This window comes from Danio aesculapii, chromosome 1 (genome assembly GCF_903798145.1).
Source record: "Danio aesculapii chromosome 1, fDanAes4.1, whole genome shotgun sequence".
NCBI lineage: Eukaryota > Metazoa > Chordata > Actinopteri > Cypriniformes > Danionidae > Danio > Danio aesculapii.
The window spans coordinates 20,506,292-20,524,839 of record NC_079435.1 but is presented as its reverse complement, the minus strand read 5'-3'; the positions used below and the strand labels follow the sequence as shown (position 1 = coordinate 20,524,839).

At 41.1% G+C, this 18,548-nt stretch overlaps 1 protein-coding gene across 1 annotated transcript in view; it reads right to left on the bottom strand.

Moving 5' to 3' along the window:
- maml3 (mastermind-like transcriptional coactivator 3) overlaps window positions 1-4,353 on the bottom strand; it is a 183,478-nt gene extending 179,125 nt beyond the window's left edge. Inside the window, exon 1 of the mRNA XM_056457115.1 lies at window positions 3,372-4,353. Within this exon, the coding sequence (XP_056313090.1) occupies window positions 3,372-3,758 (387 nt within the window). The 5' untranslated portion in view covers window positions 3,759-4,353. The remainder of the gene's footprint in view (window positions 1-3,371) is intronic.
- Window positions 4,354-18,548: the final 14,195 nt, after the last annotated feature.

Here is an 18,548-nt window from a genome sequence, read left to right as displayed (position 1 = left end):
TATATATTAGTAACTGACTCCAGTAACATTACTTCCCTATCTAGAGCTCATCTTTGGTTAGTTTCGCTTTAGCACCCATGGAACAAACTGTAAATGCGGAAAGCTATTAGCAATGAATGTTTAGTCCAAACACCCTGTCATTATTTAGTGACTCTCAACTCATGTGATGCCATGTTTCTGTGGAGAATAAAAGTAAATTTAAACTTGTTTTAAAAAGAAGCTCTTTTTGTCATTGGTTGATAGTTAATGGTGAACAGAAGCTGTCGAGCTTTGAAAAAGACCAAAACAAGTTGCGTCTGCATGTCTTCTGAAGGCATATATTAGCTTTATGCAAAATTTGCTTCTAGCTAATGTTCATTTAAAAAATTATAAAGAATGTTGAAAACTAATTTGCGAGTGATATGGACCAAGTTCATGGAGGATGTTTGAGAAATGACACCTCAAGGTCAAAGTATTTCTGTTATTGTCATTTACAGAGCAAAAACCACAGCATACAAGTTTAACACAACATCAATTTAGAGAATTGTAAAGTAAATGTAAAACAAATAATTACAAAACAGTTACATCTATAATAAGAAAGAAACACACCCTACAGACAAACACACAAGAGTACTACTACTTTCTACCCAATTACCAATGGTTTCATGTCAGAGTAATAGTACCTATTTTTGTGGAAAATTATTCCAAAATATAATTACTTTAAGGCAGATTATTTATTGGTTTAATAATAATAATAATAATAATAATAATAATAATAATAACAATATTAAAATAGAAAAAACTAATAAATAATACACTTTTTGCAAAAACAAGAAAAAAAATCCCTGCAAAATGTTCAAGTATCCAACATTCTTGACATAAACAACTCCTGCAGGCAAATAAATGATTTTTATAAATGGCTGTGGTTGTCCTGACTGCTGAAATGCACACACGCAGGCAGGCGCAGTGAGACGCACTGCACACAGTTGTACCTGCGCTACCAGTTCTTGTGGCCCTCCTCACAAACACACGCAGAAAACAAGAAAGTTACACAGTGGTAACTATGCTCTTGGAGTGTCTGACGTCACAAACCTCGTGTAACCCTGCCAACTCAGGAGTTAAATTTAGATCTTGGGCACTGGTCCCAGACGCTGCAAAACAATGTGATACCACAAGCACTGCTTTAGCTGGAAAACACACATGCACGACTGCTGGACAAGACGTCAACTGATAAAATGTGCATACATATGCATTAAAAACACTAGAGGAAAAATATTGTGAAGTTTTAGAAGTGCAACTTGGGACCAAATTGGTGAGTCTGCACTAAAATCAAGACGTGCAGAAAAAGAATCTCAGTGGTCTGTAAAGACTAAGCCAACAAGAAAGGAATCTGTTTTATATAACAGTCAAAGGTAGTAGTCTTCTGTAGGCTACATGTGTTATTAAATAAATTTATGATTATTTGTTATAAATGGATGAAAAAATACAGATTTGAAAGTTTGAAAGTGCTGAGCTTTTATAAAACATGTCCCATGTTTGTTTTATTTTTGTTCTGTAGAAAGTAATTTAGAAAAATATATGATGGAAATTGTAAGACACTTAAATATATATTTTGTATATTAAGTTATATGATGATACTTTTTCACACATAATTAATGGGTTTTAAAATGTAATATATTTTAAAATGAACAAAAATAAGCTTGTTGAAAAGAAAAATTTGCTCAAATTAAACCGTCATGCAAATAAAAGCTATAATATGCCAAACTAATCAAAATAAATAAATAATGCTAAAACAACCCTGTTACAGAATGTAGTGATGTAGTGAATGATGCATAAAGTGACAACACCAAGAGTCCTTTGCTTGAACAAATCAGACAAAAAAAGTAGATATATGTCATAAATAAAGTGTCTGAACTGTGCACTTCTGATTCGATCATATTTTAATACATTGGGTAAACAAGGCCTATAAGAGAGACGCTACCAGAGTCCAGAACCTCAAGACTGCAAGGTCTTCCCTTATCTCACAGGGTTAAGATAAAATGTCAACACTGAGACTGGTTTCAAACCCTACTGTCATGACAAAGGCTACAAGATTAGCTTAGCTAACACATTCATCTTTAAAATGTAACAAACAAACGCTATTTTATCTTCCAATAGGCCACTAAAATGCGTATTTTCCATAGTGACAGTTCAAAAATCTGAAAGTCAAAGCTAACATCTGAGGTGTTGGCTTGGGTGTCATTTAAAACAATTAACACTATGGAGTGAGATTGCTATTTGTCCACGTAAGCCTGCTGAACATAACTGCATGTACTTAGAAAGCGAGGAAATATTTCCTCACAAAAAAATGCAGCCTACATAGGCGGCTCGCTAGGATTTGACACACATCCATTGTGTGGGGTCTGAACCCAGACACACACATAAGACCCTAACTCGACTTGATACAGCCACCTAGCTGCAGCACGGCGCTTATGTGGAGAAAACACGGAGAAACAGAAAGGCTGCGGTCTCTTTAAATCGCAATACCTTCGATGTGAAGCGTTTGTTGGTTATAAACCGGCTTACAGTAACATCCACACCGCACAGAGGGGGGTCGACGACACCGGCCATTAACGCTTTAAAAACTACCGATGTCACCCTCAGAAATCGCAGACACTTAGCATTTCAAAGAGGACTGACACAAAAGACAGCGACACGAAGCTCTCCTGCAGTGGGTTGAGATTCAAGCGACTGATTTCAATGCTGTAACTTCTGTGGTGGCATCTTGATCTTAGCATGCAGATAAAACGTGCATTCGTTTCCTTCCTTTTTTCTTTTATCAAATATTATCGCACCGAACAGTTACACTGCAACCCATACACAGGCCCAACTAGCAGGAAGAGAGAAAGAGAGGGATGTGAAATAAACACAAAACATTAGCATCTTTTCAAACAGCGCGCCTAAAAGGAAACTGAAACTGGCACGATTCGCCATGTGTATCGTCGCGCTTCTCAGCAAAACAATACACGTAAATACACATTCGCGCAGTGTAGTTAGCGAGCTGATTCTGATTTTCAACTCCAATAATGTTTCCTAAACATGAAACACGGCTGAACTGCAAATAGTAAGTAGGAGGAGATCAAATGACATCATCAACTACTACATAACTTTAAACAAGGCTGCACAGAAAAGTAGCTAAACGCCTCCATAGTCGCGCGAAACACTTTCACAAATGGTTTGTAAATCAAATTATGCTTTGATTGTAGTTACTAAAGTGTAAAAGGCACAGACGCCGAGCTAAAGTTTAATCACAGCGAGTCTGCGACCCAAACAAACACTGTTCATGTCCAAACACACACACACACATACAGAAGGAGAGGAGTCTGGCAGCGCATGGAGAGAGCTGAACTCACCGCGATCAGGGTGCTGTTCCTCTGCTCGGCGCTCGCGCTGGAGTCGGGCTCTTGTTGCTTGCTTTGCTGTTTGCTGTTGTTGGATTTCTTGGCCCGCTGCTCTAAACTCCGCTGGTAGAGGCTCACGGTCTCCCGGCGGTCCAGCTCCAGCTGCTCGGCGTGCGCCTGCTGGTATCGGCTCTCGCAGTTGACGTGGTGCCGCCGACAGCCCTCGATCCGCTGCCGGAGCCGCTCCACCACCGTGCTGTGCTTCGGTATGTTACCACCGCCGCCGGTGCTGCCGCTGTTGGCTGCATTAATGCCAGAGTTTAAGTTCACGTTACTGTTATTAATGCAAATGCCGCCGCCGGTCGGTACGGCAGCGGGGCTGGCAAAATCCCCCATCATCTGTGATTCGGGAAGAACTTTGTCAAGCCCCCCTGACTCTCTCTCTCTCCCCTCTCCAAAGCGGGGCAGAAGTCCGCTTCGCCAGGGAGCCAGATACAGTGAAATAGTGAGGAAAGAAGCGTTCAAACGAGCGTAAATCCCTCCTCCGGGAGGATCGCCGTGTCAACCATTCAATAGACAACAGTGCGGGACCGCGGAGGCGACCGGGGCTGCTACTCTCTCGCCGCTACTGGAGCTCCATCAAACATCCGGATGTTACTCGCAACCATCACGCACAAGCACCGCTGCTGCGAGCCCGTCGTTTTATTGTGTTGTCCTTCTGAAAAAAGTTTTGCCGTCTGCTGCGAACAGGCTCCGGAGTTGTTTCGTGAACTTGCATTTCATTAGTTTGGCCGGCGAAAGCCTCCCCGAGCGCGTACAAGGTGTGCAGTTCGTTAAAGTCCCGATGGCTGGAGAGGAAATCCTACAGTCGCCAGTGTGTACGGCAGCTGCCACCATCACAATAATCAAGCGCTCCCCTCCTCCATGCTAGCGGAGTGATATCAGGACAACAGCCGAGCGAAGAGCAGCCACCAGCCGGAGAGCAGCCGTCAGCTCCGCGCAAAACACGGACGGGATTCCAACGCTCTGCTGGACGCGGAGTCACGTTCACTTCACGGGAGGTAAACGGCAGAGCGGTGTGGTGCTTCAGCGGCGGGTTGCGGTACTGCATCTGATGCTCGAGGAGGAGGAGGAGGAGGAGAGCACAAAGCGCTGTCGGCGGAGGATTGAGGAGAAATGAGGGGTGAATGTATTTAAACCGTCAAAGAATATATTTTAAAACAATGAACACTTATTTAAACATGTATTTTGTTTATAATAAAAATAATAATTTGTATTGTTGTTATTGTTATCATTATTATATATTATTACTAGTGGTAGTCATATTTTAGTGTTTCTCAACCACGTTCCTGGAGGACCACTAGCTCTATACATTTTCCATCTCCTTAACCAAACACACCTGATTCAGATCATCAGCTCATTAGCAGAGACTGAAAGACCTGTAATGGGTGTGGCAGACAAAGGAGACATCCAAAACATGCAGTGCTGGTGGTCCTCCAGGAACGTGGTTGAGAAACACTGTATTAAATGTTATTGAAAATATAATTTATATATTACATTATTTATAAAGGTTTATTAATTCATTCATTCATTTTCTTTTTGATATAGTCCCTTTACTAATCAGGTCACCACAGCAGAATGAACCACCAACTTATCCAGCATATGTTTTACGCAGCAGATGCCCTTCCAGCCTCAGCCCAACACTGGGAAACACCCATATACTCTTGCATTCACACACATACACTACGGCCAATTTAGTTTGTTCAAATTACCTATAGTGCATGTTTGTGGACTGTGGGGAAAACCTGAGCACCCGGAGGAAACCCACACGGACATGGGGAGAACATTGGGAGAACATGCAAATCAAATAACATCATTTTACTATTACTATTAGTAATAATAAATATATCATTCAAATTAATATATGCAGTTTTATTTAAGATAATAATAAAAGTTATGGTGGCGCAGTGGGAAGAATGATCATCTCACAGCAAGAGGGTCGCTGGAGTTTGCATGTTCTCCCCATGTTGGCGTGGGTTTGCTCCAGGAGCTCTGGTTTCCCCCACAGTCCAAAGACTTGTGGTATAGATGAATTGGGTAAGCTAAAAATTGTATGTGTGTGACTGAGTGCGTATGGATGTTTCCCAGTGAAGGGTTGCAGCTGGAAGGGCATCCACTGTGTAAAACTTATTCTGGATAAGTTGGCGGTTCATTCCACTGTGGCAACCCCAGATTTATAAAGGGACTAAGCTGAAAAGAAAATGAATGAATGTTATTGAATATTTTTTTTTATAAATTATTTTGTTAATTCATAATATATTTGAATAATATATTGCTGTTGTTGTTTTTATCATTATTAAATATTTATCTACACATATATTTGTGTTTAAATTAAAACAAAAGGGCAAAAGAATACCTTTAAAATTGATGTAAGATCATTATAAACACAGTATTGTACACTCTCTGAATAAAGGTACAAGAGCTGTCACTGGGGTGGTACCTTTTCAAAAGATACACATTTGTACTTAAAGGGTCCATATTGATACCTCAAAAGCTTATATTTGTACCTAAACATTTTAAGAGGTACACTTTTGTACTTTTAGGTACTGATATGTACCCTTGAGGTATTTATAGAGACCCTTTAGGTACAAATGTGTAGCTTTTATAAAGGAACCACCCCAGTGACAGCTCTCTTACCTTTATTTCTGAGAGAGTATGTTACTCTGATTAGTGTGTTTTAAACACATCACACCACTCTATCAAAGCATAAAAACTTTTTATAGACGTTAAACTTTTTATAGAAGCTTTATTTATATTTTAAAAGTGTTTAATTAATCCTTTTAGCTGCTATTGTGAATACCTTTTACATTTATTATGCCTTTTTCCTTTCCGAAATAGTTATAATTGACAATACAGCCTGTTTTCCATCTATTTGCCAATACAGGAAAGCTCTTTGTGAGGATTGTACACTTCTACTTGTGTGCACTAGCTTTATCTTCAGATTATCCTTTCAGATATCACCAGCAGTTGTTCTTTGCATTTCAGAGATACTTTTAAAGGTTTTGTCCTGACGCTCAAGCAAACTGTTGTATGTTGTGTGCGTGCAGAAGATAACACACACGTCTTTAACACTGACAGAAAGTAACAGGATCAGGTAAGGCCCCGAAGCACTGACTGCACTCACTAAATGATGATGAGGGGACTGGCCAGTTTTGTAAGTGTGTGTGTGTGTGTGAGTAATTGTGAAAAAGTGCTGCTTCCCAGTCTGGTTTGCTGAGTGTGGCTAAAACGAATTGCAAACACATTCATTCTTACTCTCTCTCTCTCTCTCTCTCCCTCTCTTTCTCTAGCACATACACATCCACACATATAACGAAGGCCAAACGTTAGTTAACACCCTGTATTTTACAGGGACTATTTTGAAGCAGTTTCTCTGGCTATGGAGATCAGCCTTTTCCTGTTTTAATTGTATATAATAAAGTGCCAGAAAGGCTGTCTTAGAATTTTTCAAATTAGCAGGTAAGCTGAGATCGTGTCAACAATCTGAGGATGGTTAAATTAGCTGTATAGGATTTAAATTGCCTGAAGAACATCAATTAAATATTTACAGCGTTAGCATCAACTATACCGATAATAAGTATTTTAAAATCATAAATATAAAGACTAGAAATCACTGATTTCAGAGTCACTGGCAAACAATATCACTACAATCACTTTCAGATTAGTTTTTTAGCTAATGAACAATACAAAACAATTTCAGTTTATTTAAAAAGAGTTGGGGCGACACTGTGGCTCAGTGGTTAGCACTGTCACCTCACAGCAAGAAGGCTGCTGGTTCGAGTCCTGGCTGGGTCAGTTGGCATTTCTGTGTGGAGTTTGCATGTTCTCCACGTGTTCGTATGGGTTTCCTCCGGGTGCTCTGGTTTCTCCGTCAGTCCAAAGACATGTGCTATAGGTGAATTGAAATAATTAAATTGGCCTTAGTGTATGTGTGTGAATGTGAGTGTGTATGCTACGATGGGCATTTATGAAACATGTATTTCAAATACGTACACTTTAAATACAAAATAGTATTTAGTCATTTGTATTTGATAGGGTTTATGAAAATGGCTGAATATTTTGTATCAAAAAACTTTAGTGTCTTGTATTTTTGTATTTTGAAAATACTGTAAGATTTACATTTAGTCATTTAGCAGACGCTTTTATCCAAAGCGACTTACAAATGAGAACAAGGAAGCAATTTACACAACTATAAGAGCAGCAGTGAACAAGTGCTATAGACAAGTTTCAGGTGTGAGATACTTTGTAAGAAGTCTACATGATGACATCATACAAATGTAGCCTTTGATTGGTGCTTTTTCAGTTATTAGCCAAGGCTTGACATCAGAACAGAAAACTGATTTATATTGAAGACGGTGATCAATGCTTTGAGTATGGATGGAAATTATGTATCACATATAAAAGTAACAGACAAATAGCAGGAGTAGATTCTGGAGCAGGTCAAATTCAGACAGGAAAATAGGACAACAACAATGTAAAAAAGTCCTACAGTGGCAATACCTAAATAGAAATAAATTGGCTGTTTCAAATGCCAGGTGATCTGCAGGTGCTCTTTATAGTTAATACCAAACTTTGACATCGTTAATCATTATGAGACAAAAATATTTAATAATACTCCAGTCTACTGATCAAAAACTCCCAATTTTTTGAGATCTTGTGTTTTATATTGTTTTTTGAAGAGTATAATTGCAAAAAATATGATTTATGGAAATAACTAAAACTGGAAGTTTTGAGTATTGAAGATTTCAATTGCAATAATATTAAAAAATAAGACTTTTAAGAGATGGTGGAAATTTTCACAATCAAAACCTTTAGTACTTTATTCCAACTCATCATCTGCATTAAATGTTTTTTTATAGTGATTAAAGAAATCATCTTCAAGACAGGATTTTCTGTATGAAATTTGTATAAAATCTATAGTAAAATCAAAGAGAAAGTTTTGTGAATAAAACGTACATTTTTTTATTCTTACAGCAGAGGTGAAGAGGTGCAGAGAAGCTGACTTAAACTTGCTCAGAGAAAAGCTGTTTGATATTAATCATTGTTTACTTTACTAAATTAGTTTAATAGTGAAGAGATTGATCCAGTATTGATTTGCGAAGATTTTTTTTGCGAAGATGCTCCCATGTAAAAGTATTTTGTAGTATTTTCAAAATACAAAATACAGTATTTTAATTTGATACATTTGTGGCTGCTGTATTTGTTTATTTTGATACTTGTACAACTGAGGTATTTTGTATTTTATTTTAAAATACATTTCAATGTATTTTTGCTCATACCTGTGTGTATGGATGTTTCCTAGTACTGGGTTGCAGCTGGAAGGGCATCTGCTGTGTAAAACATATGCCGGATAAGTTGGTGGTTCATTCCGCTTTGGCAACCACTGATGAATATAGAGATTAAGCTGAAGGAAAATGAATGAATGAAAAAGAGTTTTCAGCTACTTCATGTTTTAGAATCACATTATGTGACATTGTTCCAATAACTTTTGATATTCAATTCAATTCAAGTTTGTTTGTACAGTGTTTTTAAAACAATTATTGTTCAAAGCAGCTTTACAAAATGTGCACATTATACATTAGCCAAAAACAGAAAAGTTCAGGTGTTGTGCATAGGGTGGACAGTATATATGCATTGTTAACTTGCAGTTAAACAATATACACTGTAAAAATATTTGTTAATAAACAGTTTCCGTGTGATTTACAAGTGTCTTGCATTTATTTACAGTTGTGAACTGGATTATGGAATCTTGGTATTTTCTCTGTCGACTTTTGGTGTTGAAAATTCAACTGTAGACTTTTATTGACATTTTAGATGTTTGAAATAATATAATGGGGAAATAATATATAAAGAAATAAGTCTGTAAAATAACAGTAAATGTACTGGAAGTTTATTACAAGGTTTTTCTACACTAATATACAACACCAACCCAGACAGTATCTCACTTTAAACTTTTCAAGGTTAAAAGTTGTTGGAAGAAAGATCAAGATCATATTCAAAACCATATTCAAAAGCATAAATAAATGAGGAAAAATCAAAAACATGAATCACAAAATACGAGAAACTGCTAATTATAAGATTTTTTTTTTTACAATTTAGTGTCCTTTTCAAAAAGGTGATGTCTATGTGTATATAATACATTTTAATGAAGTGTTTTTGTGTATTGCTTAATTGTTTGTGTTGTGTTGTCTTTGAAATCACCAGAGGGTTGACATTATTCCTTCAAATAGCATCAAATTTCAATTAAAAGTCACTTTATTAAAGTTTTCGACATCAGTTGGTATTGCAGTGTAGAGATCAAGGTCCCATTATACAATATAAAAGTATAAACAAAACACCCTTGAATCAGAAAATATAGGAAACTTACATTTAAAAAATGTTTTTAATGTTTGCAATGTAGAAAGTATAAAAATAGACTAATAACGAAACAGAACAATGTTGTGCGTTGGTGTGGGTGCGTTAAAGAGATAGTTCACCCAAAAATGAAAATCTCTAACCATTTACTCATCCTTTACTTGATTCAAACCTTTATGGGTTCTGTTTAACACAAAAGAAGATATTTTGAAAATTGCTGAAAACCTGTAACCATTGACTTTCATAGTATTTGTTTTTCCTACAATGGAGGTCAATGGTTACAGGTTTTCAGCATTGCTTAAAATTTCTTCTTTTGTGTTCAACAGAACAAAGAAACTCAAAAAAGGTTGGAACCACTTGAGGGGGAATAAATAGTGAGTGCATTTCCATTTTGGGGGGAACTATCCTTTTAACAGTAGTAGAAAAACTCTGTCATCATTTACTACACCACTTGTCTGATTGTCGAAAACACACTAATACCCTAAAAAAGATATTTTGAAGAATGTCTAAATCCACTATTGACTTTCATGGATTTTAGTGGTTACCAGTCTTTAGCATTCATCATAATATCATCTTTGTAAGTTTGGAACCACTTCAGGATTGTGAGTGAATTTTTGTTTTTGGGTGAACTACACTTCCTGACAAAAGTCTTGTCGCTGATCCCAGTTGTAAGAGCAACAAATAATAACTTGACTTCTAGTTGATCATTCGGAAAAAAGGCAGAAGGTAGATTTTTTTGATGAATCATCTGTTGAACTGCATCCCAGTCATCACAGATGCTGCTGAAGACCTATTGGAACCCACATGTACCTCATAGAAATTTGTCAAGTTTGGTTAAGGAAAAATCATGGTTTGTGGTTGCATTCAGAATGGGGGCGTGCAAGAGATCTACAGAGTGGATGGCAGCATCAACAGCCTGAGGTATCAAGACATTTGTGCTGCCCGATACATTACAAACCACAAGAGAGGGCAAATTTCTCCACATCAAAGCTCCTGAAAGCAAAGAAGGTCAATGTGGATTGGCCAGCCCAGTCACCAGATATGAACATTATTGAGCATGTCTAGGTGTAAGACAGGAGGAGGCATTGAAGATGAATCCAAAGAATCTTGATGAACTCTGGGGGTCCTGCAAAAATGCTTTCTTTGCCATCCCAGATGACTTTATTAATATGTTATTTGAGTCATTGCAGAGATGTATGGATGCAGTCCTCCAAAGCTCATGGGAGTCATACACAATTTGAATGCTTTTTCCACTGCATCATGACTTTATATTCTATACTATACATTTTTTTCTGTTAAGTGACAAGACTTTTGTCTAAGCAAAGTCAGACCTTACTGTCCTAATTGAATAATTCAAAATTGAGACATGATCATTTACTTTGGTAAAATAAGCAGAATCTAGAGGCCTTTGCCTTTCGTAACAGCTACTTCTGATGCCAAATGATCAACTAGAAGTCAAGTTATTGTTTGTTGTTCCTAAAACTTGGATAGGCGACAAGACTTGTGTCAGGTAGTGTATGCCTTTAAATCAAGTTTTTTTAACTGTAAACATTGTAATATAATAATATGATCTTACTTGTTGCACAAACAAAATGACATGCTCTGAGCAGATCTGCTGGTGTAGCCTTAAAGAAAACCCAATAGAACTGACACACCGTGCACTTCATTAAATCTAGGGGAATGGTGTTTATGTGTGTGGATACTTCTAAGAATTTGTGGCTTCTTGTTGGTGAAGAATAATATATGAGACGGCCCAGGAATCAAATGTTTATTTGCCCGCTTGTGTCCATCAAGGAAACGAGTGAGCAAAATGCTTTCGGTGTAAATCTCCGAGCTCATGGAGCAATTCTAGGAAGAAAAGCAGCAGGGCTATTACTTGCAAACTTCTAGGAATATAAATAACACATGCGGCCAGGTTTAGCACTCTCTGTACTTTCTGCTCGAGAGTGACACTGGATGTTAAACTGCGGCTTTGTTTTTCTTCCGGATCTTGTACACTACAGATCTAAAGTCAGATCTAAACTAACAGGTGCGTCTGTTATGAAGCGGACAGGAGACAGAGGTAAGGAAACGTTAGGGTGTTTATTAAATGACAACAAGGAGCACATGAAGGATAGCCAGGAGGATCAGGAATGATGTTGGGGTCTTTTCCTCCGTGGCTGGGTAACAGGAATACACGAGGATGGACAGCACACACCAGATACAGCTGACAGAGGATGACACAGACTTGGAAGGACTGGAAGACAGGACGATTCGGGTGGACCAGGAAGACTAGGAGGAATACAAAGAGAACAGGTAAGTAAAGCGTTTGTTTTAGCTGAGGATGACTACGCTGAGTGGTCGCTCAGTTGTCCGCTTTCGTCGAGACGAGCCCGGACAATGAGCGACTGGAGTGCTGTGCTTTTATCTGGTGCTCGTGAATGTGATGCAGCTGTGTGCTCATTAGAAGTCAGGTGATGGTGATCTTCGTGAGTGGGGATCGTGAGAGCCTGACCAATCCGTGACAGTACCCCCCTCCCCAGGGCCCGCTCCTGAGGGCCGACACCTCCGACGCCGTGGTGGTCTCCCTCTGCCTCTAGGCGCTGGGAACTCAGGGTGGCTCTCATGAAACTCCACCATGAGACTAGGATCGAGAATATCAGCTCTGGGAACCCATGTCCTTTCTTCGGGGCCGTACCCTTCCCAGTCCACCAGGTACTCCAACTGGCCACCACGACGTCGGGAACGCAAGATCTCCTTCACTGCGTAGACGGCTCCTTCTTCTAGGAGCAGTGGAGGAGGGGGTTCCTCTTCGTGGTCAGGCTCTGTGGAGGGAAGAACAGGATCGTGATAGGGTTTCAGGAGTGATACGTGGAATGTAGGGTGAATACGGTAGTGAGAGGGTAATTGTAGTTTGTAGGTGACGGGGTTAACCTGTTCCACGATGGTGAAGGGACCAACAAATCGGGGACTTAACTTGCGAGAGGGCAGTCGCATGCGTATGTCCCGGGTGGATAGCCACACCTTTTGTCCGGGTGTGTATCTGGGTTCTTCAGACCTTCTTCTATCGGCGGTTACCTTGCTTCGACGGACTGCCCTCTGCAGATGTTGATGAGCCTCGTCCCAGACTCTCTCGCTCTCCCGGAACCAGTGATCCACTGCGGGGACATCAGATGGTTCGCCATCCCAGGGAAAGAGCGGTGGTTGGAAGCCCAGGACGCACTGGAATGGCGTGAGTCCGGTGGAGGGTTGCCGCAGTGAATTTTGGGCATATTCTGCCCAGCCCAAATACTGGCTCCAGGAGCTCTGGTGACCACTGCAGAAGGTCCTCAGGAACCGTCCCACCTCCTGAATCTTCCTCTCTGTCTGCCCGTTGGTTTGGGGATGATATCCAGAAGAGAGGCTGACGGCCACACCTAGGAGCTTGAAGAAGGCTTTCCATAGACGTGAGATGAACTGTGGACCTCTGTCCGACACAATATCTTCTGGAATACCAAATGACCTGAAGACTTGATTAAAGATATTGTCGGCTGTTTCAAAGGCTGTGGGAAGACCTTTCAGAGGGATTAGTTTGACAAACTTTGAGAATCTATCTACGATGACTAGAATACAGGTATTACCTTCTGACGAGGGGAGGTCAGTGATAAAGTCCACTCCTAGGTGTGACCAGGGACGGTTCGGAATCGGCAAGGGATGGAGCTTTCCAGCGGGTAGATGACGTGGGCTCTTGGATTGGGCACAGTCCTTACAGCCCTGAACATATTGCCTCACATCCCTTGCCATGTTTGGCCACCAGAATCGTTGGGATACTAGCGAGAGAGTATTGTTGATCCCTGGATGTCCAGTGCCTAGCGAGGTATGTAAGGAGTGGATCAGATCTACCCGGTGTTCAGGTGGTATGAACTGCCGATGAGGAGGGCATCCCGGCGGAGCAGGGGCTTCCGGAGTGGCAACGACTGGAGGAGCGTTCCAGGTGATCGGACAAATGGAGATGTGTTCGGGAAGAATCTTCGTTGGGAGTTCTTCATGATCGTGATGCTCGTGTAAACGAGAGAGAGCGTCTGCTCTTAGATTCTTGGGTCCTGGACGATAGGAAATGGAGAAATCAAAACGTGAGAAGAAAAGTGACCATCTGGCTTGACGTGGACATAGTCTCTTGGCCTCTTTGATATATTGGAGGTTTTTGTGATCTGTGATCACCTGGAACGGATGTTTGGCTCCCTCCAACCAGTGACGCCACTCCTCCAAGGCTAGCTTGATTGCTAGAAGCTCCCTGTCTCCTATGCTGTAATTCTGCTCCGCCGGGCTCAACTTCCGAGAGAAATAGGCACAGGGATGCAGTCGGGGCGGTGTATCATGATGTTGGGATAATACTGCCCCGACGCCGGTGGTGGATGCGTCCACTTCCACCACGAAAGGAAGATTTGGGTCAGGATGAGTCAGGAGTGGGGCCCTTGTGAACTCCTTCTTAAGAAGGCGGAAGGCTGCGGCTGCTTCTTTGGTCCACTCCAGTCCTTTGGGTTTACCCTTGAGGAGATTAGTGAGAGGTGATGTAATCCTGCTGTAGTCCTTGATAAACCGTCTATAAAAGTTAGCAAACCCAAGAAACCTCTGGAGCTCCTTAATGGAAGTGGGTTCTGACCAGGATAGAACAGCCTCAATTTTCTTCCCATCCATACGTATACCGGTTTGGTCAATGATGTATCCCAAGAAATGAATCGACTTCTGGTGGAATGAGCATTTCTCCGCTTTGAGGTAGAGGTGATGTTCTCTCAATGTGTGTAGGACCTCCGCAACGTGTTGGCGATGTTCGGCCTCACTCCGGGAGTAAATGAGGATGTCATCTATGTACACTATTACAAAGTGGTGAAGAAACTCCCGGAGGACTTCATGAATGAAGTTTTGGAATACGGAGGGGGCGTTGACCAGACCGTAAGGCATGACCTCATATTCATAGTGGCCAGTAGGGGTCACGAATGCTGTCTTCCATTGGTCCCCCTCACGTATTCTTATCAGATTATACGCGCTGCGGAGGTCCAATTTAGTGAAGACTTTAGCTTCTCGGAGCTGTTCCAAAGCGGCTGGTACCAGAGGAAGGGGATATCGGTATTTTACTGTACCGTTATTTAGGACCCTGTAGTCGATGCATGGACGCAGCCCTCCGTCCTTCTTGGCCACAAAGAAGAAGCTTGAGGCGGCTGGTGATTTTGAGTGACGTATGTACCCCTGACTCAGAGCCTCCCTTATGTAATCTTCCATTGCCTGATTCTCTGGAAGCGAGAGCGGGTAGATCCTACCTCTTGGCAACTGGGCATCTGGAACTAGGTCGATCGCGCAGTCCCATGGCCGATGCGGCGGTAGCTGGGAAGCTCTCTTGGGGCAGAAGACATCATGAAAGGAGCTGTACTCCTTAGGAATGTGGATAGACTGCTTCTCAGGAGGACTCTCGACCGATGTTGTAAACAAAGAAATGGGGTTCCGACCTTGAAGAGGGAGATTTGGAAAACAAGTAGGTGTACATCCAGATCCCCATTTCTTTATCTCTCCTGTGCCCCAAGAGATGATGGGATCGTGCTTCACCAGCCACGGGCGCCCTAGAATGATGTCCATATTTGCACCCTCCAGAACCAGAAATTGAATCCTCTCTTGATGTAACAACCCCACTTGAAGAAGGATGTCTTCGCATTGTCGATGGATACGGGTCGAAGATCGAGTGCACTGGGTTATCGGTTGTATCTGGTATATATGCGAGGACGCCTCAGTACGTAGGTGGAGTTGACGACAGAGGGATTGGGAGATGAAGTTCCCTGCTGACCCGGAGTCGATGAGGGCTGTGACAAGGAGAGAAATAGAGGCAGTAGTTATTTGTACGGTGGTAGTAAGTGGTTTACATTGTTCAATATTCGTACTGAATACACTCACTGAAGTCCGAATGGGACGAAGGGGACACTCCATACGGGTGTGTCCACTGACACCGCAGTATAGACACAGACCCCGGGTCAGCCTCCTCTGTCGTTCCGCTGATGTCAGTCTTCCAGACTCTATTATCATGGGTTCTGGTTCTGGAGAGGCTGTTGACTCAGGCGATTGGAGGAGTGCAGACGAGGGGGTGATGGTGTCCTGTTGATAGGAACGGAGACGATCGGAACATCGGAGAGAATGTTGGATGAATCTCTCCAGACCCATAGTATCATCTAATGTGGCCAGCTGGATTCGGAGAGTGGGTTCCAAGCCGAGCCGGTACGTGGTCAACAACGATCTCTCATTCCATCCACTTGCAGCTGCTAGAGTGCGAAACCGGAGAGCATATTCCTGTGTAGATAGAGTACCTTGCTTTAGATGATACAGCTGCTCTCCAGCGGCTACTTCCCCATCAGAACGTCCAAACACCTCTTTGAAATACTCCGTGAAGGTAGTGATGGAATTCATGACCGGCCCGGCTTGGTTCCAGATCGTCTCAGCCCATTTAAGTGCAGGCCCAGAGAGTAGTGATACGATGTAGGCGATCTTTGACTTATCTGTGGGATATAGAGAAGGTTGCATTTCGAATATGAGGGAACATTGTAACAGAAAACCATTGCACTCCCCCGCTCCGCCTGAGTAGGGCGCTGGTCGGGCCATGGGACTGGAAGGAAGGGCCGAAGAAGAAACTGTGGAGGCGGAAGTGCTCGGTGCTGGTGGTGCGTTGGAAAGTGGAGCTGGTGGCTGTAGAATCCGCTTCAACTGGTCCACCAGCTCTTGAAAGTGATCGGGGGTGCTCATGTTGTCGTCGTTATTGGTCCGGGCTTCTGTTATGAAGCGGACAGGAGACAGAGGTAAGGAAACGTTAGGGTGTTTATTAAATGACAACAAGGAGCACATGAAGGATAGCCAGGAGGATCAGGAATGATGTTGGGGTCTTTTCCTCCGTGGCTGGGTAACAGGAATACACGAGGATGGACAGCACACACCAGATACAGCTGACAGAGGATGACACAGACTTGGAAGGACTGGAAGACAGGACGATTCGGGTGGACCAGGAAGACTAGGAGGAATACAAAGAGAACAGGTAAGTAAAGCGTTTGTTTTAGCTGAGGATGACTACGCTGAGTGGTCGCTCAGTTGTCCGCTTTCGTCGAGACGAGCCCGGACAATGAGCGACTGGAGTGCTGTGCTTTTATCTGGTGCTCGTGAATGTGATGCAGCTGTGTGTTCATTAGAAGTCAGGTGATGGTGATCTTCGTGAGTGGGGATCGTGAGAGCCTGACCAATCCGTGACAGCGTCAGTCAGGTCACCTTATCTGAATTGTCCTTTACACTGCTGCGTTTACCGTGTGACGTCTGTAAACATTGCATTTTCACCAGAGTTTGTCATTAAAGAGCAGGTTGTTACTTGTATCATGTACCCATACTTCAGTATTGTCAACAGTTATATTAATGTTGTGTAACATTTAGAGAGGAGTTATACAGTATGTGCAAAATGTAAATATTGAGAGCTGCTTGATTTGAATATGTAGAAAGGTTTGGAATCAACAACAATTAAAAAAGCAGTGATGGACATGTGTAACATTAATGAATTGCCCAAAATATTAAATGTGATCATAATAAATAATATATACAACAAATATTAAATAGAAACCATATCTTAACTTAGTAAATTTGTCATTGTCATTAGCTGTCATACTATCATCTCAAAAACATTGCAAGAACTAGATGCTTTGTTTCCAGTGAGGACTTCATGCTTTCATGTTCATGCTTTTATGACCAGCAGAGTGGATTACTGTAACGGACTCATCACTCCTTAGCTTCCCAAAAATACAGTCAGACAGTTGCAGCTCATCCAGAACACTGCTGCCAAGAAGACCAGAACCAGAAAATTAGAGCACATCACACCTGTCCTCAGGTCTTTACATTGGCTCCCAGTTACTTTCAGAATGGATTTTAAATTATTATTACTTGTCTATAAATCATTAAATGGCCTAGGACCTCAATACATTACAGATATGCTCACTGAATACAAACCTATAGATCACTCAGATCATTAGGATCAAATAAACTAGAAATTCCAAGAGTTCAGTCAAAGCAGGTTGAATTATAAACAAACTTATATAAACAAACCTTTCTTGCCTTGCCTTCATGCCATTAATTGTTGCATGAATAGAAAAACACGAATATTGTTTTGGCTTTTTTAATCCATGAAATAAGAGCAAGAGTTATTTATATACACATATACATACGGTTGATGTCAGAATTATTAGCCCCCGTTTTGAATTTGTTTTCTTTTTCAAATATTTCCCATACAATGTTTAACAAAGCAAGGAAATTTTCAGAGTATGTCTGATAAAATTATTTCTTCTGGAGAAAGTCTTATTTGTTTTATTTCGGCTAGAATAAAAGCAGTTTTAAATTTTTTAAAAACTATTTTAAGGTCAAAATTATTAGCCCCTTTAGTCTATATTTTTTTGATAGTCTACAGAACAAACCATCCTTATACAATAACTTGCCTAATTACCCTAACCTGCCTAGTTAACCTAATTAACCTAGTTAAGCATTTAAATGTCACTTTAAGCTGTATAGAAGTGTCTTGAATAATATTAGATTAGATTAGATTCAACTTTATTGTCATTACACATGAACAAGTACAAGGCAACGAAATGCAGTTTAGGTCTAATATCTAGTATTATTTACTGTCATCATTCATTCATTCATTCATTTTCTTTTCGGCATAGTCCCTTTATTAATTCGGGGTCGCCACAGAGGAATGAACCACCAACTTATCCAGCATGTTTTTTTTTATGCAGCGGATGCCCTTCCAGC